The 26,439-nt window shown below is 34.8% G+C and overlaps 1 protein-coding gene across 1 annotated transcript; it reads right to left on the bottom strand.

Moving 5' to 3' along the window:
* Positions 1–745: 745 nt before the first annotated feature.
* On the bottom strand, positions 746–15,997 carry LOC129264437 (2-Hydroxyacid oxidase 1-like). The gene is made up of 8 exons (XM_064102593.1): positions 15,597–15,997; positions 10,345–10,496; positions 8,910–9,165; positions 7,189–7,358; positions 5,224–5,315; positions 4,654–4,815; positions 3,755–3,824; positions 746–3,108 (listed from the first exon to the last, which is right to left on the bottom strand). The coding sequence occupies exons 1-8, from the start codon at positions 15,728–15,730 to the stop codon at positions 3,032–3,034; spliced, it is 1,113 nt and encodes a 370-aa protein (XP_063958663.1). The 5' UTR covers positions 15,731–15,997; the 3' UTR covers positions 746–3,031.
* Positions 15,998–26,439: the final 10,442 nt, after the last annotated feature.

Below are 26,439 nucleotides of genomic sequence, written 5' to 3'. Positions count from 1 at the left end.
AAACCCACGACCTCGCGTTCATGAGGCGGACAATATACCACTGAGCCACTAGGCCCGGTAAAGATTTGAAATAGAGTAGGAAATTTGCTGAAAATTGAAAGAAAAGAACAAAAGAAAGGTATGGAAAATATATTATATATTTGTTTAATAATAAAAGATATAGTTTTTATATTAAAACAAACGATAATATGTTTGTCGTTTACTAGTGTCCGATTTTAAGAAAACACACATTGTAATGTTTTAAATTACAGCTGGTGCTTTACAACATTTGGAACGAGCTTTATATATTATATAAAGCTCATTCCAAATATTCCATTATATTATATATTAAGATAAAAGAAACATAACATAAATGCTGAATACACCACATTCCAAAGTACATTTAAATTGTTATTTCGTTTAGAAATCTGGGTGCTATCTTAGAAATAAAGATTTAAGAAAAGTTTAATCAAACAATAATATTTTTACAAGAGGTGGGACCATGTCATGTTAAAAACGGCTGGGAAAATAAAACATAATTCAAACCTTTAGAAAAAACAAATTACCATTGTGTGACCTTTCCCTTGAAGGTCTTCTCTCATTGACTGGGTAATGAGAGTAAATACTTATTACCATCTGGCACAAAGGAGTGATCAAACCCAGGTCACTGAATGCCAAAACCACCACTCTACCGACCAAGAAAATCACACCTCATCAGGTTTACTACTTTGATACAAGAATGAAATCAATAGGACAGTTTGCACCATTTATGACATATAAATGTGAACCATTTATTTTTTCCCCAACATACAGAATATAATTTGTTTATATTGCAATATTTATATGTGTCAAGAATAGAATGACATAAGGCATGATTCTAGACGATAGTACATTTAAATATTAAAAATAAACCTCGAAATCAAAACATCATGTCATGAGGTAATTTCAGATGAATTATACAAACTACACATTATCGAGCAAACAAGGCAATCCCCACATGAAAATCCAGTGGAGCACAGTCAGCACCTCCCATGGAGAAATGTTTCCATGGGGGAAAGTCTCCCTAGAGGACACCTCACCCGAAGGACAACTCCTTTGAGGATAACTAGCCAGTCACAGGGAAAGGACTTGAGCCACAACATCGGGTTATTGTATGTGGTTGGGCAACCACATAACTTGACCATTCAAGAAAAGGGCCCCTTAAATTCCAGAAAGGTCCAATTTGATCCAACCCTTATGTATATTTAGCTTATAATTTTCACAAAACATTGGGTAAACTGGACCCGACCTTGCGAGAATATGGTTGGGCATGGCTGGATTACACTATTGCCCGACCAGATGTGATAAACGGATGTGAAGGCACAAGCCCTGGGAAAGATGCCCTCTTGGGGGAGGGGAGTTGTCCTATAATCACAATACAAATTCCATAAAATGAATATTCACACAGTGGATAATAAAATGAATATGATTGAAGTTAAAAAATACTCTAGTCATGAGGATACATGATATTGCCAATTTGTCAGAAGTACACAGTGTAGCAAGTGAATACCTATGTACTTGACATGATATACTCATACCGATCAGCAGTATGCATATTCAAACCTAACATTTCTGATGCCTAATATGATCTTACTGTACATCACTTATCTTCTCTTTTACACTATCATTTCACAAGTCTAAATTGTCCACAAAGTCTAAAATGCCCAAGTTTAACTTGATTTTTCGAGATGTCCAAGATAAAAGTATATTTGTCAAGGCCTACAGGAATGACTTTGAAAAGAGGAGACCACCAGGACGTCCCCATACCAGATGGAGGGACCAAGTCAGAAGTGATGTGGGACTCACAGGATTCTGAAGACCTAGCCCAGGGTAGAACTGAATGGAAAAGTGTGTGTGTGTATTTGAGTTTTGTCAGACGTGTATCAATCAGATATGATTATTTATGTCTGGGACCGACCTTTAACGTCACCATTCGAAATACGTGACCAGGGCTCGAACCTCGAACCTCTGCATCAATTTGTAACTTCCCCACATAGCTTGGATTACAGGCGCACGCCACAACGCCCAGTTGAATGGAAAAGGATCACCAGTAGGAGACACACCGTCCTATGCACCTAAGTCAGCCAGTCAGTCATTGATATTTATGAATAAACTTTTCTGAAGTCAAATCTTTTGGGATCACGGAAATCTGATAGACTGAGGAGAAATTTGATGAGGTCTATAAAACTCGTTTTGCATAATGTGGTCTAAAAAACTGCTTTGCCATGGGTGAATATTGGACATATTGAAAATCTACTCACACAAGTTTACCTGTACATTAATGTTGTAGAGGCCAAGATATATTACATGAAAAAAAATATACATGTTTTCAATAATCTAAAGTTCTGAACTGCCTCACATCATACAATCTTAATAAACTGTAAGGTACTTATATTATCATCAACTCCATTGGAATAAGTTAAGAGATATATTCTCTTCAAATTGCAGTAAGTAAATGGTGTGGAGATATGTCAAATGAGTTCATTTAAAAACCCACTTTGCTGATTAAAGTGAGATATGGGCATCATTTCTCAGCACTGACAAGTTTTCATTCTTTGGCAGTTACCATAGTAACAGTCAAAGACCACTGCTTTTCAGCCAACCAAACTGAAGGATTTCAATGAACCTGTCAGAACTGACTTTTTTTTTAAACTCCCAGGTGGAGTGCTCCTCGTTCACTTTTAACCTTACATTAAATGCATGCACAATGAATGATTCAAACACTAAATGGTCACATGCCCATCAACAGACACATCTTTCAAACTACAGCACACAATTACATTATAATGTATATCACTGATTTGACAATGGCAGTAAAAAAATATACATTCGTTTTTAATTATTTGTATAGAGGAATATACGATGACCAGTGCCCGGTAACATTGAGCATAACAACTGACCGTAGGGCTGATTTCTACATTTGATTGCAATGACCATTGCGCATGATCAATGGGCAAAATCAACCCTAAGGTCAATTGTTAGCTTTTTTGTTATGGGTTCCAGATAAGTTCTATTACAGTTTTGAAGAGGTATAAGATGGCGATTGTCTTCGGACTAATCTCCTGTTGATTTCTGAGATATTTGTTGCACCTTGAAAATTATGAGAAAAAAAAGGAAATAGGTCAATCATTGTATGTAAAATATAAATCATTTGCACTTAATAATGTAGATTTTTAAAGTTCCAGTGAAATCAGTTGCTTTTGCTGAGATTGATTCCATCTGGAACGTATTGCATAAAAGTGATTATACAACTCCAAAGAATGTTCTGTAATCTGATTGGTCCAAATCGGATCACATGATATTCAGCTAATTGCGGTATATCCATTGGCTCTTCTTGCACATCGTTCATTATTTGGCCCTGCACGCACGCGCTTATGTGCATTATTTGTATACCATTAATATCATGGTAACTTTGGCATCCAACGGTAACTTCCATAGAATTCTATATATTCATTGGCTGTTGGGTTATGTTGCCATGGTAATTGCCAATGGATGGTACAGTAACTGTGATAGTAATTTTTTTAAAGGCTATTGCCCCTGACAACATTCAGTAGTTGTGGGAAAATGAATATTTTTACGATAAAAGTTGAATTTAAATTTAAAAGAAAATTAAAAAAAATTGTGAGATAGCATATAATCGGGGGTTCCTTGTTAGGAAGGGTACCCCTATTCATCAGCTCATCATAATATCTGGAAATTTAATACAAAAAAATCTACTATCACATGAAGGTCTCACCTGAAAGAGCCATGGCAAGACTAAACTCATCCCTTAAAATTTCAATCATTCTCTTCACTCCTGCCTCACCCTGGCGAATAAATGTGGGAAGAAAACAATAGATTAACCATTAGGAGCAGAAGACAGATAGATATTTCAATTGTTAATTGTGTGTACCCTCAGCGACCCAATTGCATATTTTCAGAGCATTAGTTTTTTTTTTTCTTAGATTGGATCTATTTTGAATGATAATAAATAAAGATGGATAGCCATAGAAATCCTACCCACTATGATTGGTATGCTACCATTTACTTTGAGCTTACATGATACTCAGAGAAGATGAATCAATAATTATTTTTTCTCATTGAGAATGTTTTATTTTTTATTTCAATTTCCCTCTTAACATCCAGTATTCATTTATGACTAAGGTAGCAAATGAGCACTAGACTAATTTTGTCAAATGAAATATAAATTCTTAAGCATTTTTTTTTTCTCTGAGCTATGTTAAGCCATTCAAATAATCTTTGCTGCTATGTTCAGTAATCTTAAAGAAAGCTTTCGGAATGTCAAAATGACCTCTGTTTGAAAGGTATGTAAACACTTAAAATCCAATCCTGGACTGGCCTATTCAAAGACTATGCGTAGTATTGTAATCCTCTGTAAAAAAAATAAAAATTCAGGTAGTTTATTCATAAATACTACACAGCTTTTAGAGTATTATTATGAATTATACATGCACAAGATACCTTTGAAACAGTTTGGACAATTTCAGAGGTAACAATTGTGGGTATATATTCTAATGCCCATTTGATAAACCATCCTCACCTCAAAACAATAACTGGTCAATGCAACTAGTCATTAGTATTAGCCATTAGCAATTTTGCCTGACTAGAAAGTCAATATTTTATGACTGCACTTACATTGTATGCCAAAGCCCACAATGCTGGTCGACCAACGAATACCGCCCTCGCTCCGAGGGCTATCGCCTTTAGAACATCTGTTCCAGTCCTGACGCCACCATCCAGATAAACCTCCAACCCGGTGCCTTTTAAAGCATCAACAACCTCAGGCAAGGCATCAATCTATTCAAAAGGTCAATACAAGTATTCCAAATAATATTATCAATACTGTCAACAAAATGGTCTACATTTTTTGGTGATTTTGATTTCAAAATCATGCAGCTAACAGGAAGGGTTTCTTTTATCAAAAGAATGAAATACATGAAATTGCTACTGGCTATCATGGTAAAACATGTAAATAAACTGAATGACACATAATTTTACAGATTAGGACAGTTTCATCTATCAAATGACTTTTTTTCAGTTGCATCTTCACTTGTTTATTTCAATGAAGTTGAGGAGAAAAATATGCTCCAGTGAATGGGAGTGATTCTGGCAAAGGATTTTGATGAGTAATTCAATGTCCTTTGACAGTTCATGTCATTGGGAATTATACAAATATTGTGGTAAACATAAATACATTGAGCTTACTGTAGATGGAACCCCATCAAGCTGTCTAGCTCCATGATTGGATACGACCACGCCTGCTACATTGTGTGCTGCTGCTTCTCGTGCATCCTCAGCTAAGCAAGAATAGAAAAGAAATATTCTGAGATTAATCCATTTCCAAGGAAATATGAAGTCTATTTCTATCTCCATGCCAGTAATTACTACAATCAATTTTAAATTACAAAGGCTAAACCAGGGGATCTCAAGTAGCGGCACAAATTGTACTTGTAATCCATCAGGCTTGGACACATTGGGGGGGGGGAATGGCTACACCTACTCGACCCCCAACTGGTCTCTTGATAAACAAGAGCTTTTCAGACATCTTATCTTCAATAATGTCTTATTTCTATGCACAATTTGCATACATTTCTTAAATTAAATACCATCATCTAGCTAACTATTATTATTTATTCAATCAATATATCATATACTTCGCCGAACAAAATAACACCTTTTATATATATATAAAATATAAATTCAAGATCTAGGCCTACTTATGTGAATTTACACTTTATCTGTTCATATATTTATAATTGCATAATTTATATATTTTTGTAATACCAATATGTTAGTACAATGAACTCATTTTAAAATCAGAACAACTTAAGTTAAACCATGAGATAGCATATCCCCTCCTTCCCCCTTCTCATCACTTTACTATGAATTTTGTTATGAATTGACGCGTTTGATATGTAAATAATTAGTATCTCTTGTTTTAAGTTTGTTTATGTATACCGTACTGTATTCATCTTATGTTGCCCTGTATTACGTTCATCTAGAACTGATAACCTGGGCCCATTAACGTATTTGATTCCCTTTTCTATGAATAAAAGGTGATTTATAAAAAAAATCATTGAATCATATATTTATCTATCTAGTCATCTATCTCCATTAATTCAATGATCCAGGGCAGTTCCACGGTTACGGAGTGACATTCAGAAACAACTTTTTTGCATTCAAACAAAGATATCACCCATATTTGAATAGTTATTGCCAAGAAATGGTACCTGACAGTAGTTGCTGTAACCCACTTTTCAAAATGATAACATTTGTTATTTTGATCCACTGAATTAATGAGATATGAATATTCATAAACATGGTTACGGTGTGACGCAAAATGGACATGCATATTTGAGGAGAAAACATATTGCTTAAACTCTGTGAATTTTGAATTGCTATCATAATTTTGATTTGACATGCATGTTAATTTATATTTTTATCACTTATTGAATATGTATATTATTTATTCAATGTTGAATTTTGTTCATGCTTTTATTTGAATTGAATTGATTTAACATGTAATTATTTGTATTATGTTGAAGAATGAAAAATAAATTGAATTGAATTGAATTGAATTGAATTGAATATGCTGCATTACATTAAAAAATTGGTGTATCATTTCATTAATTACGACTTAAAATGTAAACCCATACCCGGTTACGAAGTGACATCAGAAATATCCACTCACGGGCAGCGTAAAATGAACTTATATTTTAATTTTTTTTTTATATGATGTAAAATGATGACCTTCAGATTATCCAAAAGAAAAGTTTACAAAACAAGCAATAGTTTTCTGTTAAATTGAAATAAGGTAAAAAACAATATATGTAGTCCCATGTATAGAATTTCTTGTATGGTTTGGATTCTCCTATAAGGAGATGCGTAAGAAAAAAAAATGTGGCTAATTATTTTCCCCTTTTGTATTTATGAAATTCCATATGAGTTTTGATAGAAAAATTTGATCCAGATTTGAAATAGAGCCAATATAAATTTTTGGAAAATGTCCACTTTTGCGTGGAATTGCCCTCCAGCAATCATTCATTTTCAACTTTACTGATTTTCCATTTCCTTTCCTTGAATTTTTTGTTTGTTAAAAAACCCTCCTCTCCTTTTTGAGTGCTGGTGTGTGGGTGTGCTGTGTGTGTGTGTAATTCCAGTCCAAATTACCTGTGAGGACACCTTTGAGAATGATCGGTAATGATGTAATAGTCTTCAACCATTCAATGTGCTTCCAGCTTAGCGTAGGATCAATCAGTGATGCTACATACTCTGTTAGACCTGAACTGGATGATCCACGTACACAAGACTCGATAAGCTCGGAGGTGAAGTTTGCCATTCTGTTATAAAGAAAAACAACATTGATAAAGAATAAAACACACAAATGTATGTTCAAATCAATCCATATATTTGGTATAGCAGGATTCTTTTTAGTGCATAGTGCAGAGCACTATCACTCCCGTGTTTTCACTTGACAAGAATTGAACTAACTTTTTAAACTCCTCATGGAAAATAATCATTATTGATTTTTGACAATATTTTCTTTTTTCATATAGCAGTTATCACAACATCCTAAATAATAATTTTTTTTTGTTAATTGTAACATAGTGAGTAGGCATAAAAGCTTGACCCCACTAGTATTCTTTTTTATTGTACCAACCTTTTTAATTTACGAATTGAATTTCATTGATCAAAGATGTACTTTAATTAACTATTTATTGCAGGGAACCCATACTTACAAGCTTTGCTTTCCAGTGGGTTCCCTTTTTTCATTTCTGTATATTATATTTTTTGTGTTTTGCTATACATTGTAACTTTTGTTAAATTTTGGAATGAATAAGAATAAATGCAATCAATCAATCGATCAATAATTAAGGAATCGTAGAACATTTATGGTTGCTTGATTTGTTTCTTTATTAATCAAATTGAGCTTGGACTTTGAAAGAATTCTAAAATTATGCATGAACAATATTTACATAATCTCAGGATATCCTTGACATACGTGTAAAGCTATTCAATTTCATGTTTGAATAAGATGATTTATTACATATTACCTTAGATGGGGTTTGTACTTTGAAACTATAAAACTTTATGTCCTTAAAACAATTGCTGCCATAAAAATTTGCAATGCTAATTCTGTATACTTTGGCACTCGACCCTAGTCATGCCAAACAAAACCAAGCTTATCAATACACATTTTGGTTGTGATATGAGTCATCAATTTCTAATTAGTAATTGCAGTACCAAAATATTTTGTTTCTGCCCAGACTTCCATAATTTTTCTTTCATTTCATCATTTTAGAGGCAATTTGAAATTTTGCAGTATCCAAAGAAATCACTTTTGAGTTTTGATTGTGATATAACAAAATGCTATATCCTAAATCTATAATATGCTTGTACCTTTTGTAAGAGAAACCAGGAAAACTAAATGTATAGCGCTTAAATGAGGATTGTAATCAATGATAGGAGCAACACACAGCACTTGATGTTGTCAACCAATCTCTCAGGACTACAAGGAGGACTCAGGAGATACACGTCACAACAAGGATGCAACTTGTGCAGAAGGACTGTGAAATGCACAAATATATTGACAATTGAATTGAAGAAATATTCATCCTCACAATTCAGCATATATGATTTAAACTGTAATGGGATCATTACAAGTTCAATTTCAAATATTTTATTCTCAAATAGAGATCAATGTTACAAAGGGTTGAAAGATTCAAACTGTACCTCAGTGCTTTAAATTAATCCAAAGCAGTCTAAGAACTGGCTTTTGATATTTTTTAACCTTTTTATTTTTTTTCACATTTCTGCTCTAATATAAAAAATATCCACCCAGTAGGCAAAGTGGCCTTTCCCTAAAAATATAAAATTTTAAAGCATGTTACCTTAGTGGCTCCGGTAAAGAGAACTTGTTCCTGATATCAGCCAGTCTCTTCCCGAGCATGGGCGTATCCACCGTCACGAAAATGGCCTTGTAGCCCGCCCTCTCTGCACGCTTGACCAGGTCCCTGGTGACCTCTCTATCCTTGTACACGTAGAGCTGGAACCATCTTAGTCCCTTCCCAGAAGCCTCTGCAACTTCCTCAATACTACTGGTAGACCAGGAACTGAGGATCATACCGGTGCCCATTGCTGTAGCAGCTGTGAAGTAAAAGGGAGAGAGAAAGGGTGAGGGGGAGCCGGGAGGAAGGTAGGTTATAGTCAAGAAAACAAACAATATCAAAGGTTGTTCAGTAGACGGGACTCTTAGGCCCATATTCTGAAGTCAGATTTAACTTACACCATGGTCTAACTCTGCGCTAAAATTATGGGAAGCTAAAAGAGTAAAAAATTGTATTAAGTTGTTTGTTTCTTATGTTTACTGTGCTCTTTCCTGATTCATCGATAGTGAAGACAATCATCTATTTATACTTCCTAGACAATTATGAATGATTTGAGAGCCAAATGAGCTGAAATATGATGTCTCTACCGTTAGTGATTTATGTAACAATTGGCTATCCATACTTAAACCACAATTTTAAACCTGAGTTTAAGTTAAACCCGACTTCAGAATACGAGCCTTAGTCTTACTTGACATTTACCCAACCTACTATCTTAAAATTTATTATTTATACAGGAAGCATGATTTACTAGAAATAAACCAAAGATTGTATTTTCATATAAGAAAGCAGCCAAAAAATAATTTGAATTAAACGGTTACTGAAAACCTTTTAAGTAAAAATTAATTTAACATTTTTTCTTGCCAGATTAAAGTTAAAGGGTAAATAATTAGAATTGTTCTTTGTACATCGTCTATTATTTTTTTCTCAAAGCAGTGATGATAATGATAAATTCTTAATGTGAATATGTGATACAGATTCAAGTCACTATAAGAATGTGCAATGTTGATAATAATAATAATAATTACTTCTTATTAAGCACTGTACAAATGACAAAACAAATACAATCGGTAATAACTTACCATAAAACTACACAAAAATGAAATATTACTTGCAGTATATCAAAACAAATTAGATTTGAGCATCTTCTTAAACACATCAATAGAAGGACATTGTTTAACTTTATGAGGTAATGTATTCTAATATTTTGGGGCAAACACAGAAATGTATCACCTATTGATTTGAATGTCCGTGGGATGTGAAGAGGGATACGTGATGATGACCTAGTGTTGTACATTGATTGGTGAACCAAAGCCCAAGTTCCTAGAAATATTAATCACACACTATGTTCCACTGAACATTAATAATCATCATCTTGATCCTTGATCATCACCATCATCATCATCACCATTCCTATTTTTTCTATAGAACGTAATCATACCTCGTGCTGTTGCCACTTCCCCATCTGCATGGGCCATTCTCTGCATAGCTGTAGGTGCGATAGCAATGGGATAGGGGAGCCGTTGACCAAGGACAGTCGTTGACATATCACGTACAGACACATCTCGAAGGATACGGGGATAAAGTCTCAGTCTGAAAAAAAACCCACCAAATTAGATTGGTAATGAATTCAGGCGGTGTGTTTCAGAGTATTATGCTTGGTTTCCACAATAAATTTAACATATTAATAAAAGTAGAAAATATTATAAAACATTAATAAAGAAGCATTACAAATACTAGTAAGAATTATATAATCAAATAATTGAAGGATTTGTAATATTGCTTTGTATCAAATCCATAAGACATCTAAGAAAAATGTACACCTTCTGGTTAAGTATAAATCGTAGAGCAGAGACTAGTAAAGTATGGTCCAAAGTCTACAGCGACACTTCCCAAAATTACTTGTCTCCGATGAACTCTTTACTTATGGAAACAGGAGCAACTTATATTATTCTTTGGATAATATCTTATAAAATGAGGTCCTTGAACCCTTTGAAACAAAGAAAATGAAATTCTAAGCAGATTTTTTTAATGACTGCTTTATCATTTAATTCAATTCATTTTATTCAATCATTAAAAAAAATCAATATACAAACCAAAATATATACAAAATCATATACATGAATGTACAGTATAGTTTAAATGATTAGGGTGCCCCTAAAAGCAAAAGCTTGATGAGTGGGACACCCAATACACACATATATATATATATAAGCGTACATAAAAGTGAAAAGGTAACAATAATAAACATTATTGTTGAAATGGTATTTGTTCAGATTCACTGGACCTTCTTATTTTTCCAATTAAAAGGGGCACTTACAGTCTTTTTGCAAATGTATTAAGATATAGGCAGATATAAGATTATAAGCATACCAAAATACTTTGATGATGAAAGCATGAAAACACTTGTCCGTGCATGTATTATTAGTAAGCTAGATTATTGTAAAAGTTTGTTGCATGGGCTCCCCTCGTCTCAAATCGGGCGTCTCCAGCGAGTACAGAAGAAATTTATTATTGATTTTTATATGCTATCATTTTGATTTTTATATGCTATGTAAAACTACAAGAATATTTATAAGGAGGCTGCACTCTACAAGCTACACTTTTTAGCAGCCTCCTCCATTTCCAACCTGTAATGTAATAATCTTGAATATAATTTTTGTACAGGGATACTTGAAATGTGTTTGTCAAATGTACAAAACAAACTGTAATTGTTGAAAATGGAAATAAACGAAATTAAATTAAATTTAAATGACATGTGTAAGGCTGATAAATCAGCAGTACACATTTAGTCAACCTAGATTTTTCCAGGATCACTCCTATGAAGTTCTCCAATGAATATCTTTCAAGATTTTGTTAATTGTATACAAGGCACAAACTGGTCAAGCCCCGAGCTACATTTCTGAGCTTTTACAATGCAAAGTTCACAGACACACTCACAACCAGGGCAGTTCTCTAACTCGTAATACAAAGATAACTTTGGGAGATTGTGCATTTGCCTGCTTGCCATATGTAATTAGATCCTCTCTATCATTCAAATGTAGACTAAAAACCTATCTTTTCCAATAATTTCCATACATTATTTTTCTTTCCCTTTTCTAAATTTGTTTGCAAGCATTTCAAGAGCTCTTAATTATAGCACATAATGCATGCACTATACAAATCAGTATATCATTTAATTTTCATTTATATAGCATATTATATGTGTAATGGTATACAGTGTGATTTGTAGTTTGACTGGGCTTTAGAAAGACCTAGACATAGAAGCATTGAAAACTTTCCATTAAAAATTCACTTATTCACTAAAATTTGAAATGAAATATATACGGTAATAAAAAATGTAACGTTTCATTTTCTATTAAAATACATGTAGAAGCATGATGTAATACTTTATGATTATGAAAATGAAAGTAAATGTTCCTGCAAACCAACCCTTTTTCATTCAATTAAATATTTACTTTTTTAAAGATGGAATACACCATGAATTATATCACTAATTTAGATTGATAATAGGTCTAAATATTAAAAAAAATACGAAAAGAAAATTAATTTCAATGAGACCCCTTTAAGAGGTATCATTGTGAAACTGTGCCCTGCTCATCAAATATTTAAACAGCAATTCCACAGGGTGAGATTTGTAAAAATTAATTAACATGTATTTTCAATATATCACAATAAATTTCGCCTTTTTTAGCAGAGAGAGAAATTGAAAAATTTAGGCCAGATTGAACAAGGAGATAAAGGAGAAAATGAATGGTTCAATAGGAGAGAACAAAAATAAAGAGGAAATAAAGAAAATGGAGAAAAATATGATGAAAACCATTAAATTGAAAGAGAAAGGAGTGAACCAGAAAGATAAAAGAGGAAAAGAGATCAATAATCACTCAATGAACAAAGAGGAAGAAAAGAAAAAAATTATTCTACTTTTCAATTAGAAAAAATATGAAACAGGAAAGGAAGAGAAAAACACTAAAAGGATTTGCAAAAAAACAAAGAAAGATAAAGAAGAAGTAGAGAAAATTAAGAGAAATATAATAGGCTAAGAGAAAATGAAACATTTTGAAAGATGAAAGAGAAAGAAAAGAAATTTTTAAAAAGGTAACAAACATGACAAAGGAAAATGAATAAAGGTAAGTGGGGTCAAGTTTATATTGGAGAAAATAGTTGAATGTAGAGCAATGAACAAACAAAAAATCTTAACATGGCATATGGAATAAAATAGTATACTAACCTCCCATTAGCGCAAGTGCCTTAATAAATGAAAACTCAGTCATTTCAAATGAAGGAACTGTTTCTTTCTTTCACTTTAATTAAAAAAACTTAACAATTCAGACAAGAAATTCATCATGACATAAGCAAATTTACAAACACTGGATCAATTATTGCTGTCTCATCTTCCCCATTGTCATTAACAGATTAAGACATTAGCATGATAAGTCCCAAAAGGATGTTGAACCTTGTCCTTGAGTTTGAGGGGGAATATCCTGAAGAGGAAATTAATCTTTTAAAGTGTTAAAAATTGTTTTGAGATCTCAACACCTGAGAGGGGGCGGGGCATGGACTAGACAGGAATAACCGTCGTTTCTGGGGATTTATTCAACAATTTCTGACATTTTACTGTAATCCCCATTTACCGACGGTAGGGTGTACGTGTGGGCTCGCATGTGTTCTCATTCCCTCCCTTTTGTCAATTCACAGTCCAAAGTTTGATGTAATTTTACACATCGAATTTACAATCTAAGGATGTATAAACAACAAACTTTTAATTGATGATATTCCAACATTTAAATACTTTAAACGATATAGATGAAAAAGGCATGAAAAATATACTTTACCGATGTTTAATTGGGTTGAACACGATAAAAATGGTCAAAATGGCAGCCAAACTATAAAATATTTACAAACGAACGTCAACAATCATGAATGTGATATCGATATTGCTTTCGATATTATACGATCTGCTCCATATGCGAACGAAACCGAAGATAAACGATACTAGTTATACTAGTACGAGTACTAGTTATAATCGCGATATATCGATTCGAGACATTAAGTTAATAACGACAATGACGTCATTCAAGATGGCAACTTGCAAGAAAACCGTCAGGTCAGGTGAAAATGTCTTAGATGACAGATTTCTCAATCATCCAGAGGATTTTTTTCAATAACTCCGGCCCAAGGTATGCAATTACTTAAGTTATATATATTTCCCTGATAATGGAAACCATGAAACTTTCAATTTTGCTTAAAAAACAGTTTTAAATCGCGATCTATAAAACGCTAGTTCACTATACGTTGGCTGTAGGTATGGGGCCCCATCCCCTTCAGTCTATGTATGGTGAGTGGAGCCAACGTAGTTCAGCGGAACAACCAAAATACAGAGACTGAAGCTTTTGGTCTAGGCATGGACTAGACAGGAATAACCGTCGTTTCTGGGGATTTATTCAACAATTTCTGACATTTTACTGTAATCCCCATTTACCGACGGTAGGGTGTACGTGTGGGCTCGCATGTGTTCTCATTCCCTCCCTTTTGTCAATTCACAGTCCAAAGTTTGATGTAATTTTACACATCGAATTTACAATCTAAGGATGTATAAACAACAAACTTTTAAACCTTGATATTTCAAGGTTTAGATACTTTAAACGATATAGATGAAAAAGGCATGAAAAATATACTTTACCGATGTTTAATTGGGTTGAACACGATAAAAATGGTCAAAATGGCAGCCAAACTATAAAATATTTACAAACGAACGTCAACAATCACGAATGTGATATCGATATTGCTTTCGATATTGTGTGTGTGTATTTGAGTTTTGTCAGACGTGTATCAATCAGATATGATTATTTACGTCTGGGACCGACCTTTAACGTCACCGTCCGAAAGACGTGACCAGGGCTCGAACCTCGAACCTCTGCATCAATTTGTAACTTCCCCACAGCTTGGATTACAGGCGCACGCCACAACGCCCAGTTATGATATTATTTCGATATTATACGATCTGCTCCATATATATATGCGAACGAAACCGAAGATAAACGATACTAGTTATACTAGTACTAGTTATAATCGCGATATATCGATTCGAGACATTAAGTTAATAACGATAATGACGTCATTCAAGATGGCAACTTGCAAGAAAAACCGTCAGGTCAGGTGAAAATGTCTTAGATGACAGATTTCTCAATCATCCAGAGGATTTTTTTCAATAACTCCGGCCCAAGGTATGCAATTACTTAAGTTATTCATATTTCCCTGATAATGGAAACCATGAAACTTTCAATTTTGCTTAAAAAACAGTTTTAAATCGCGATCTATAAAACGCTAGTTCACTATACGTTGGCTGTAGGTACGGGGCCCCATCCCCTTCAGTCTATGTATGGTGAGTGGAGCCAACGTAGTTCAGCGGAACAACCAAAATACAGAGACTGAAGCTTTTGGTCTAGGCATGGACGTGACCACACGGGATCGCTGGAATGGATGAACGAATGGATATGATCGGTACGCCATTTCCATCTTCTACTAGAGTGATTTCTAAAGCACGCAAAGAGATATAGCATTGTTACGTTCCCGTGATATTTGTATTTGAATTACACTTGAGATTATTCTCGAAATAAAGCGGTTGGGTTGTGCGAGATTAGTATTTCGGAGGGGTTAATCAGAAACATGTGAAGTGAACATCTATATTACCTTTCAAATGCGCTTCGATTATCTTTCAATGTTTGTTCGGAATTTGCACCACTCCTATAATAATCAAGAGCATTCTTTGGGAGGTATTTGGTAGCAAAATCTTCAAAATCTTGGAGACAAACCGCGGCGTCCATGATTCGAGTTCTCTACAACTACCTGTACCAGGAATGTAGTCTTTTGAAAAGATTTAAGTGTTTTTGTTTTCAACATCTCCTATTTAAATGGTTAAAAATTCGGATAATCATTTTATGTTTGATCTTGGACTTGAGAAAAATAGACGTTATATTATAAATCCTACGGTTTTTGTAGAGTTTCGAATCAAATGGGATTTAAAATATTCAACTCCTGTGGCCTAGCGCTAGCCTGGAGCTAAATCTAACCTAAAAAATTAAGGTTAACTCAAAATTTCTGAATAGTCGTGCTGCGCATTTTCAAAATTCAGCAAGGCCGATTTGTCAACAATTTTTAAGACAAGAGACCATAAACCAGGTAGAAAGATACATTTTTAGGTATGTCATTTTGCAAGTAGTAAAGTTGATTCTGTGTGGTGGTAACCAAAGTTAAAAAAAGGACCAAAAAAATCGTGTTTTAGATTTAGTTACGATACACATGATGATAGGACTAGCCTAGGACGTCCGCGACCGGGCCGTGGGCGTGGCGGCGTGGCGCGGTATTCAAAATGGCTGTGCATGTGTGCTTTGACGTGTATACCGGTACCCAGTTGTTGTGTGTCCGGACAGGTTGTGTGTCCGGACGATCAATTTTAGAAAATCATTTGGAAAAATTTACAAGGGAAGTTTTATCAATTTTTAGTACCAAATTTCAGGAAATAAAGAACCAGGCCATATCGTGAATGCTGACTCCGGAGCCATAAAGTATACAGTACCTGAATTTCACTGAGGCTGAGCACGACTACGCCTCGTTGATTTTCAATAGGCCTAGATTTATTTCGTTCAATGCGAGCTCTCTCATGGACAAGACTCTCGCACGTGGGACAATTTCTCCGTTGACACGACGTTGCATGATAACTATCGCATCATCACATCCCCAAATCATAATGGATCATCCTAGATGATATGATAATCATACACAGTCACACACAATAATTTTCAGCGTAGGGCCTACTATTAGTTAGGCTACTTTATCTTCCTTTTTGACTCCAGCGCGTGTACTGTTATCGCGTTGCCAAAACCCATTGACGGAGCCAAAAAGGAGGATAAAACCTAGAATCTTAATCTTATCGTTCTTTTTGGCTCCGTCTATGGGTTTTGTCGACGTAATAACACGCGCTGGAGTCAAAAAGGAAGATAAATAATAAGCTTGTTGAAATTATATTGGATGGATAGCTAACTGTCTAAATTACTAAAAGTGGTTTTGAAGAGAAGGGAAAAGAGGGGTTGATGGAATATATGCAGGTTAATTATAATTACTGTGCGTATCGTTAAAAAGTGGAGTAAAAAAGGAGGATAAAGATATAGACGGTTTGAATTAATCTATTTAGTGGATAGCCTACTGTCTAAAAGTGGCAGAGTGGTTTTGAAGAGAAGGGAAAAGAGGGGTTGATGGAATATACAGGTTAATTACCGTGCGTATTTTCGTTAAAATAGTGGAGTCAAAAAGGAGGATAAAGATATAGACGGTTTGAATTAATCTATTTAGTGGATAGCCTACTGTCTAAAAGTGGCAGAGTGGTTTTGAAGAGAAGGGAAAAGAGGGGTTGATGGAATATATACAGGTTAATAACCGTGCGTATCGTTAAAAAAGTGGAGTAAAAAAGGAGGATAAAGAAATTGACGGTTTGAATTAATCTATTTAGTGGATAGCCTACTGTCTAAAAGTGGCAGAGTGGTTTTGAAGAGAAGGGAAAAGAGGGGTTGATGGAATATATACAGGTTAATTACCGTGCGTATCGTTAAAAAAGTGGAGTAAAAAAAGAGGATAAAGATATAGATGGTTTGAATTAATCTATTTAGTGGATAGCCTACTGTCTAAAAGTGGCAGAGTGGTTTTGAAGAGAAGGGAAAAGACGGGTTGATGGAATATATACAGGTTAATTACCGTGCGTATCGTTAAAAAAGTGGAGTAAAAAAGGAGGATAAAGATATAGACGGTTTGAATTAATCTATTTAGTGGATAGCCTACTGTCTAAAAGTGGCAGAGTGGTTTTGAAGAGAAGGGAAAAGAGGGGTTGATGGAATATATACAGGTTAATTACCGTGCATATCGTTAAAAAAAGTGGAGTAAAAAAGGAGGATAAAGATAGACAGTTTGAATTAATCTATTTAGTGGATAGCCTACTGTCTAAAAGTGGCAGAGTGGTTTTGAAGAGAAGGGAAAAGAGGGTTGATAGAATATATACAGGTTAATTACCGTGCGTAATTTCGTTGGAAAAGTGGAGTAAAAAAGAATGATAAATATATAGACAGTTTGAAATTATCTACTTAAAAAGGAGGACAACATTCTAACCTTTCTTCCTTGGCCCGGTTCCTCGGTATGTTGTCAGCGGAGGTGAACGGCAGAGCTCGTGGAAGGTTTCGGCGGTTAGGGGATCACGTTGTTCGCTGTCGGCCGAGGTCAGCAAGGGTCCTGCAAACCGGCGGAGGAAAATATCTATAAAAAATAAAATGTAATATCATTTTAGTAGTTCGCCCATAGCTATACGCAAAACAATAACGTTTTCCTTTAACTGACAACATACTGCAGATTGACAAACTAAATAAATTGTAGAAAAAGGGTAGGGTCTTTTAGGTGTTTACAGGCCTAAATCTATAAAAAAAAAAAATCACTTTATTTAAAATGATATAATGTTTGTCAAATTATAACTAAATGAATTTTATTAAACAGATTTCACTACTCGTAGGAATCGAGAATTACATTTTAATTTTGCTGACAAAATAAAACAATCATCAAGGCCTCGATCATATTTGTTTTACTAGTAATCTAATTGAAACTCATTGAAAAGAGAGCGTGAGAGTCACTGACTAAATCAATGTAAGGAGTTTCGTTTTCTAACTTACCTGGAAATGATATTCCGGATGATTAGCTTTTCTGAAGTTGAGGGGAAGAATGTAGAGCATATCATTAACCGGGGCGTTGCCAAAAGAGATCCTGGAAAAGAAAAGTTTTACAAAATTGATTAATTCAGATATAGTGATATGACGATTGTCTCATTGGTTAATTATTTCACTAAATAAATTGAACTGTGATATAGATAAAAAAAGCTGGACTTTAATTTAAAATGACACTTTTCATGAATAAAATGATATAAAAATATTTACAAAATGCACAGGTCCCTTTCACAAGCTAATATAACCAAGTATTAGCATACATCTTTTTTATCATCTTTAAAAAACATATATAATGTACTTTATTAATCTACATCATTGACGGTAACTATAACGATGGTCACTTACCAAAATGCGAATTAGATCCAAATCTTATATCCATATGATCATGAGAGCAGTAAAATCCAACAATTCATTTCTTCAAAGTCAAAAATACAAAGTTTCCAAACTCCAATTGCCACAAAAATAGGCCTGTAACTAGAAAGTTGTAAAAAAAACCAGTCTGAATTAAAACTCTGTTTAACTGTTGAAAAAACACGAACACTGTTTTTTTTCTGGAACTCATTTACTGGAAATCATCGTCGTCCGATCCCCAATCTGCGACGAAGTTTTGCCTTTCATACACATTGACACTCTTGTCCTTCTGAAGTTTTGCTTTCCCTTTCTTGCCGATGGGTACAAAGCCGGGAGGATGATGCAGTGTGCCAGTAACCGTGTCACTCTTACGCTTCTTCTTCCCCTTGCCTTTCTTGCTTTGGCCGTAAGATGGCGATGTTGCACGGAACGGACTGGCGATGCTAGAACTCGGCGAGGAGAGGACGCGCTTGACGGTGGGAATCGAGGGTGACGAAGGCACGGATGATGCAGCTTGTGGACGGATGCCTGACATTCCGGGGACGTCTCTGGGTGACAACGGGGGCGATGCTCCTGGAGGAGAATCTATCCTGACAGGGGCGTCGCCTGTTAATTCCTCTCTCATTAGCTTGTCTTTCTTGTCTGCGTGCCATGTGTCGAAGAAAGGAACTTTCATGCATAGATTGGGCTTTCCTCTGAGATGATAGTGATCCCTGATCAAATCCATGAACGCAGGGATCAGTGGGCGTTTGCTTGCCGCATTCCTATTTCTCCATATTACTTCACAGAGATGAGATTCGAATGTCGATGCTTTGCACCCATTCATTCTCCTGAAGTGATCTTTTCCAATCTTCCAGGCACCTTCTATCGTGTTGGTATGAACGGTGGTTGCCTCTCCCGTTGTCGTGTCTCGATACTTCTGCACAAATGTGTCGGAGTGCTCAACAGTGAAATGGCGATATCCAATCTCGTTCAGCCTGTAATAGGCACGCCATCCATCCGAATAGATAGTCGACCCCTTTTCCACATGTCTTTCGATCAATGGCAGCAGAGTGTTCTCATTTATTCTCTCAACGGGGTAGAGTACAATCCTGTTGGTAGATCTTTCAACCATCCCAAAGATCCATATCTTGAGTCCGCGAGGATCTCCCCTGTGGTACTTGGTCCTCCTCCCAAACAGACTCTCATCAATCTCGACTTCTCCTCGAAGCTTTTCCCCCGACTCGTAATACAAGTCATGGACGAATTTACGACAATGATCACGCAAAAAGTTCGCCCAGTCCACGGCGGAGTTCTTGTAATCCATCCCGGAATCAACAGCACAGCGGTGAAGCGTAGACCCTAAGATCCACTCTCTCAAAAAGATGAGTATCTCCCGGACATCAAAATGAGTTCCCTCAAAAAGTGAAAACGAGTGGCCCGAATAACTCTTCTCGTGAGGCCATCTCACAGTTCCTCGGCACCTCCAGATTCTGCCTCCTTTCCTTCCAACTTTCTTAATTGCCTTGCAAGGCCTCTTGCAAACTTCGCAAAATATCTGCAATGCAATAAAACGATTGTCCTCTAGCCATTTATACAAGACGTCATCACTCTGGGCTAAAAGCAGATGAAAGGAAAACGGGTTGCGTAAATGAGGCAATCCGATGTTGGATGGATCTCGCTCTCGCTTTGACCAAGACATGTTGATGCTTCTTCATCGATGACTTAGTGTGGAGTGACTCAAATTGGCGGGAGCTGTAATCAGTATCACTAATTCAGGCAAAGATCTACATAATTTGACAACGCCTACCTATACCAAAAAAAATAAATGGGGCTTATAAATGAATATTCATATGAATGCATGAAATAGATTTGCAGAATAAAACTTACCTTTATTTAGTAGTATTTAGGTTGACCATTTAGGTATTCATACCGCTTTGTCGAGATATTCCATGCATATATCCGATAGTTCCTTCCTCCTTCGTATAGGCGAAACAGAGCTTCAAAATGCGAAATAGCTGCTCTATCTCGGCATAATCCATACAGGTTAGCCCATTCTATGAATACTATGGGATTCAGGCCGTTAACAAAAACGAAAGCTGAAACTAAACACCTTTCCCAATGTCTTAGATTCTTAGTCCAAAAATATCTTCTAATTCTTCTCGGCCATAAATTTGCCTCTCCGATGATATCCTGAATATCTCTCCAAAGTATATATATTTGTCGATTCCTGGATGACATTTTTTGGCAGTTGAAAGAATCAGAAAGATAATAGCTACGGATGAGCCACGCTCAAGATAGGTTATCGAGATTCTTATGAATAATCATGAGCTTAGTGAATCAGTTTAATGTCGTCACAATATTACAGCTTTTCATTGGTCAAATGGAGTTACTGAATATGCGCTTGCGCGTAATGGACGAATCAATGTGCAGTATTTTCCATCTTCTAATCATGCGCAGAATAGACCAATCACACAGCTTATTCATTTCCCACAAACAGTGTGTAACTGAAAATGAACGAGGCACACACACTTCCCCGACCCAGTGATGTAATATACATAATTTTTCATGAATGAAATATTCCTGCAGAAATGCACCTGTGCGATGTTCTTGCTTCCAGCTAATTTTGGCGGCAACTGACCCCCCCCCCCCGCAAGATGTTCCCATATCCAACACACAACTTGTTCAAATCTGCATTTACTCACTTTTCATCAAAGAATCAGTTTACCTTATATATTCATACTACAACATAGGTATATTCACGATTAGCTATTTATTTAGTTCTCCATCATAATACGATTTTATGTTGAATACAAGTCATGTGAGTTTGAATATATAACATATCCAATTTTAAATCATTATAAGTATTGCAAAGTGAACTCCCAATGCCTGTGATTCAATACTGTATAGAAAAAGCGATAAGATATTTGATTTAATTTTTAGATCTTAAATAGGGGGGGGGGGGGGTCTTTCACGAGGCCAACACATTTTCGCCATGTATCCAAAACATCCTCTCCAAACCACGTGGGCAAACACTACGAGAGTGAGATGCACGTGCCATGAAATAATTAGCAGCATTTTGTCAATCATTATGCTTGAAATTCACAAGCATGGCACGCGACACGCGCATCTCGATCGATAAAAACTGTAATTTATTCCGTCAATCATTGTAACGGGCCTAGAAATTTACATCTCCATTGAATTAGGCATACCTGCACACATGTAACATACGATATCATGTAGATGTCATTTTTAGGGGAATAAAATAGCTTCATGGGAGTAGTGACTGGCTCTATTATGACGTCAGGAGCACAAACTCGAGCCATTTATTGAGTCAGAAGTAGACCTTTACTATATTTCCCGACATGTTCATTTTGCGATATCTGTATTTATTTTGTCATCTACATGAATGACTTGACATTTTTTTTGCGGCATATTCCTATACGCAAATTGTTTAAGTCTATTGTTTATTTAGTCAGAATAGGCCTGACGTTGATTCTGAATATTTTTTTACTCTTCCTTTATTCTACATTCACTGAATATATCAATATATATTTATCGTTCTTTTTTACTCCACTTTTCAACGAATTTACGCACGGTAATTAACCTGTACATTCCATCAATCCTTTTTTCTATTTTCTTCAAAACCACTCTGCCACTTTATAGCTTTAGGCTATATCCACTAAATAAATCAATTCAAACTGTCTATATATTTATCGTTCTTTTTTACTCCACTTTTTTAACGGAAATACACACGGTAATTAACCTGTATATTCCATCAACCCCTCTTTTCCCTTCTCTTCAAAACCACTCTGCCACTTTTAGACAGGAGGCTATCCACTAAATAGATTAATTCAAACTGTCTTTATCTTTATCCTCCTTTTTTACTCAACTTTTTTAACGATACGCACGGTAATTAACCTGTATATATTCCATCAACCCCTCTTTTCCCTTCTCTTCAAAACCACTCTGCCACTTTTAGACAGTAGGCTATCCACTAAATAAATCAATTCAAACTGTCTTTATCTTTATCCTCCTTTTTGACTCCACTTTTTTTACGGAAATACACCTGTATATTCCATCAACCCCTCTTTTCCTTTCTCTTCAAAACCACTGCGCCACTTTTAGACAGTTAGCTATTTATCCAATATAATTTCAACAAGCTTATTATTTATCTTCCTTTTTTACTCCAGCGCGTGTTATTACGTCGACAAAACCCATAGACGGAGCCAAAAAGAACGATAAAACTAAGATTCTATAATTTTATCGTTCTTTTTGGCTCCGTCTATTGGTTTTGTCTACTTAATAACACGCGCTGGAGTAAAAAAGGAAGATAAATAATAAGCTTGTTGAAATTGTTTTACAATTTGTAATTTATTTAGTATGAAACTTGAAAGCGAAGAGAAGAGGGAGAGAGAGAGAGGGGGGCATTGTTTGGTCGGTTCGCGATATGCGATTGCGCAACACAGTCTATATAGTAGCTATTGTTTTTTTTTAACCTATACCCTGTGCGGTATCGAGACTAAGCGGTTGTTATTAGAAATTTTGAACCCCAGATCTTTTTTGTCTCCGGAGTCAGAAAGCACGATAATGCCAAGAACCAAATAGAAGATGATTACAACTATTGATTTCGTATGTTTAGTGTAATCCAAAGACAAAAAAGAAGGCTTCAAGTTCAAAAATATAAAGTGTCCGGACACCCGACCCCCCATCCTACTATAATATAAACATGGATAAAAAAAGAAGCTATTAATATTATTTCAAGTCTCTGTACAACAAGTTGAGCCCTTTTGATCAATTAACTTAACAAATTTGAATAGAAACCTACAATATATACAGAGAGGTTTATCACTCTATGAAGATTTCAAATTTCTCCAAGCTAGGAGGAAGACAACAAGATAGACCTGGCAGTAGAGGCGCACGGCCAATATGGGAGACTGTCTCCCATGTCTGAGAGAGATTATTTCCAATATCAGAGACTTTTGTAAAGAATTTTGGTGTCCAATTTCAGAGACAGTCTCCAGTTTGGGAGACCAATTTCCTTTGTTTACATTTGCTGCAAAAGGATTAGCTTGGCGGCAAATAAAAATATGATGAGCAGATTCCTCATGAAAAATTACCCCTTTTCACAGTCTACTTTGTCAATTCACCGTCTACTTTTGTTTTGATAAGAATTTTTGTTGTCATCCACACACAAAAGAAATGGGCTTCTGACCTCAGTGAGGCAAAATTTTGGGTGGAAAAAAATCTGCTTTTGTTGGTGTTTCTTTTTATCTTTTGCAAAGCAAGTCTCCAATATGAGAGATTGTCTCCCATATTGGAGAGAGTCTCCCATATTGGCCGTGCGCCTCTAGGCTCTACTGCCTGGGGTGGTATTCTGAAAACTTTCTTATCTTTGTTCTTATCTTTATCTCATTGAGATAAGAAGACGCTAAAATAATTGCAAATCGGTATTCTGAAAATCTTCTTAACGCGTTCTTATCTCTGTAAGGACTGCCTCCTTGTCTTCAACACGCCCATTTTTAGGATATTACCAATCAAAATGCGCTTTATATTGGCAGTTTAACCAATAGAAGCGTTCCTTGTGTCAAGAGAATATCATGGGCGCAGGGCGTACACTGTTTCTGGCGCATTGCACGAAATATGCATTTCATACGCAATTACTGATTATTATTTCGAGACACGTGCACAAATGAAGAAAGAAAGTATAGAAAAAAGTAAATAAAGCAGGTACGAATAAAGAATAAAACAGGAAGAAAGAAAGTAAGAAGGTAAGAAAGGAGACAGAAAATGGTCAGAATGAAGAAGAAATTTAAAGAAAAGATGAAAGGAACAAAGCAGAAAATAATAAAAGAAAGAATAAACGAAAGAAAGCAATCAAAAAGAACTTAAGAGAAAATCAAAAATTAAAGGAAAGAAAAAAGAATGAATAAAAAAATAAAAAGGAGGATAAAGAGAGCGATTATCAATGATAAAGTGAGCAATAAAAAATGAAGGTAAAAATAAAGAAAGAAAAGGAAAGAAAGAAACATAAAAATATTTAAAAGGATAAAATGAAGGAATAAAGAACCCAAAAAAGAAAACAGTTAGAAAAAATGAGTGAAAGAATGTAAAAAAGACAGAAAGAGAAAAGGAAGGAATAAAAAAAATGTAAAAGTGAAAGAAGAGAGAAAAAAGGAAAATGAAACAGAAATAAAGAGAGAGAGAGAGAAATAAAGGAAAAGATAAGAGAGAAAAGATGAAAGAGAAAATAAAACAAAAATAAAGATGAATTGAAAGAAAGGTAAATCAAAGAAAGAAAGAAAAAGAACAAAAAGGGGAAAAAAGGCAGGAAAAATGAAGAATGAATGAAAAAACAAAACAAAAAAAGAAAGCGAAAAACATTAATGGAAAGAATAAAGAAAAAGATTTTTATAAATTAATAGAAGAAAGACAGAGAGAAAAAAGAAAGTAAAGGAAGAGAGTAAATAAAGAATGAACGGAAAAATGAGCGAAAGAAAGAAAAAGAAGAAATAAAGTAAATAAGACATAAAAGTGTCAGAAAGCAGAAATATAAAAAAATGAGAGCAAACTAACGAACGAAAAAAAAAATAAAAAAAATAAATAAAAAAAAGAAACAAAGAAAAATAAGGGGGAAACATTTGAAATTTAAGGGAAGGAAGAAAGAAAGAAAAATGAAAAAAAAAATATATAAAGACGAAAGAATGACTGAAAGAAAGAAAAGGAAAGAAAGAGAAAAAAGGGAAATAAAAAAGCAGAAACAAATACTTAGTAAAGAAAAAAAAGGGAAAAAAAGAAAAGGGAAAATAAAAAAAAGAAGAAACATGAAGAATAAATGAAACAAAGGAAAAGAAAAATAAAGAAGAAATTAAAAGATTCAAAAGAAAACAAAAGATATAACTGGAGAATGAAAGGAAAGAAGAATGACAGACAGATAGAAAAGAAAAATAGAAAATAAATATATAAATAAAGAAAGAAAAAAAAAGGATAGAAAAAGAGACGGGCAAAATAAAGGGTGAATGATATCCCTGTTACTACCAGTGTCCATCGATTTTTTAGCAAGAATGAACGCGGACATCATGAGATGTGATAACCCTCTAGCTATCTTAAATATCATAAATATCGTAAGAAGATAAGAAAGATAAAAGATAAGAACGTTTTCAGAATACCACTCATCTTGATTTTATTCTTATCTTTTTAGCGCACTTTTGTATTATATGCGCGAGTTATAAATTTACGCGCTCAGCCTAAGATGGAAAGCAAGATAAGAACAAAAGATAAGAAAAAGATAAGAACATTTTCAGAATACCAATTTGAGGACGTAACATAGATAAGAACAAAATTAAGATAAGAACGTTTTCAGAATACCGCCCCTGGAAACTTGACTGCAGGAACAACTGTATTTTTCCAGTAGATGCGGTATAACTATAAGGTATAAAGATAAT

This window comes from Lytechinus pictus, chromosome 7, assembly GCF_037042905.1.
Source record: "Lytechinus pictus isolate F3 Inbred chromosome 7, Lp3.0, whole genome shotgun sequence".
In the NCBI taxonomy this organism is placed as follows: domain Eukaryota; kingdom Metazoa; phylum Echinodermata; class Echinoidea; order Temnopleuroida; family Toxopneustidae; genus Lytechinus; species Lytechinus pictus.
The sequence above is the reverse complement of the archived record's forward strand: the minus strand, read 5'-3'. Positions and strand labels throughout refer to the sequence as shown.

Excerpts from the sequence above, each read along its gene's own strand:
- LOC129264437 (XM_064102593.1), bottom strand. The coding sequence starts at position 15,730 with ATGGACGCCGCGGTTTGTCTCCAAGATTTTGAAGATTTTGCTACCAAA. Across the intron at positions 7,359-8,909 it reads TCTTTACCGGAGCCACTAAG|AATGGCAAACTTCACCTCCG; the intron begins GTAACATGCTTT and ends TCTTTATAACAG. Across the intron at positions 5,316-7,188 it reads TCTCAAAGGTGTCCTCACAG|CTGAGGATGCACGAGAAGCA; the intron begins GTAATTTGGACT and ends ATTCTTGCTTAG.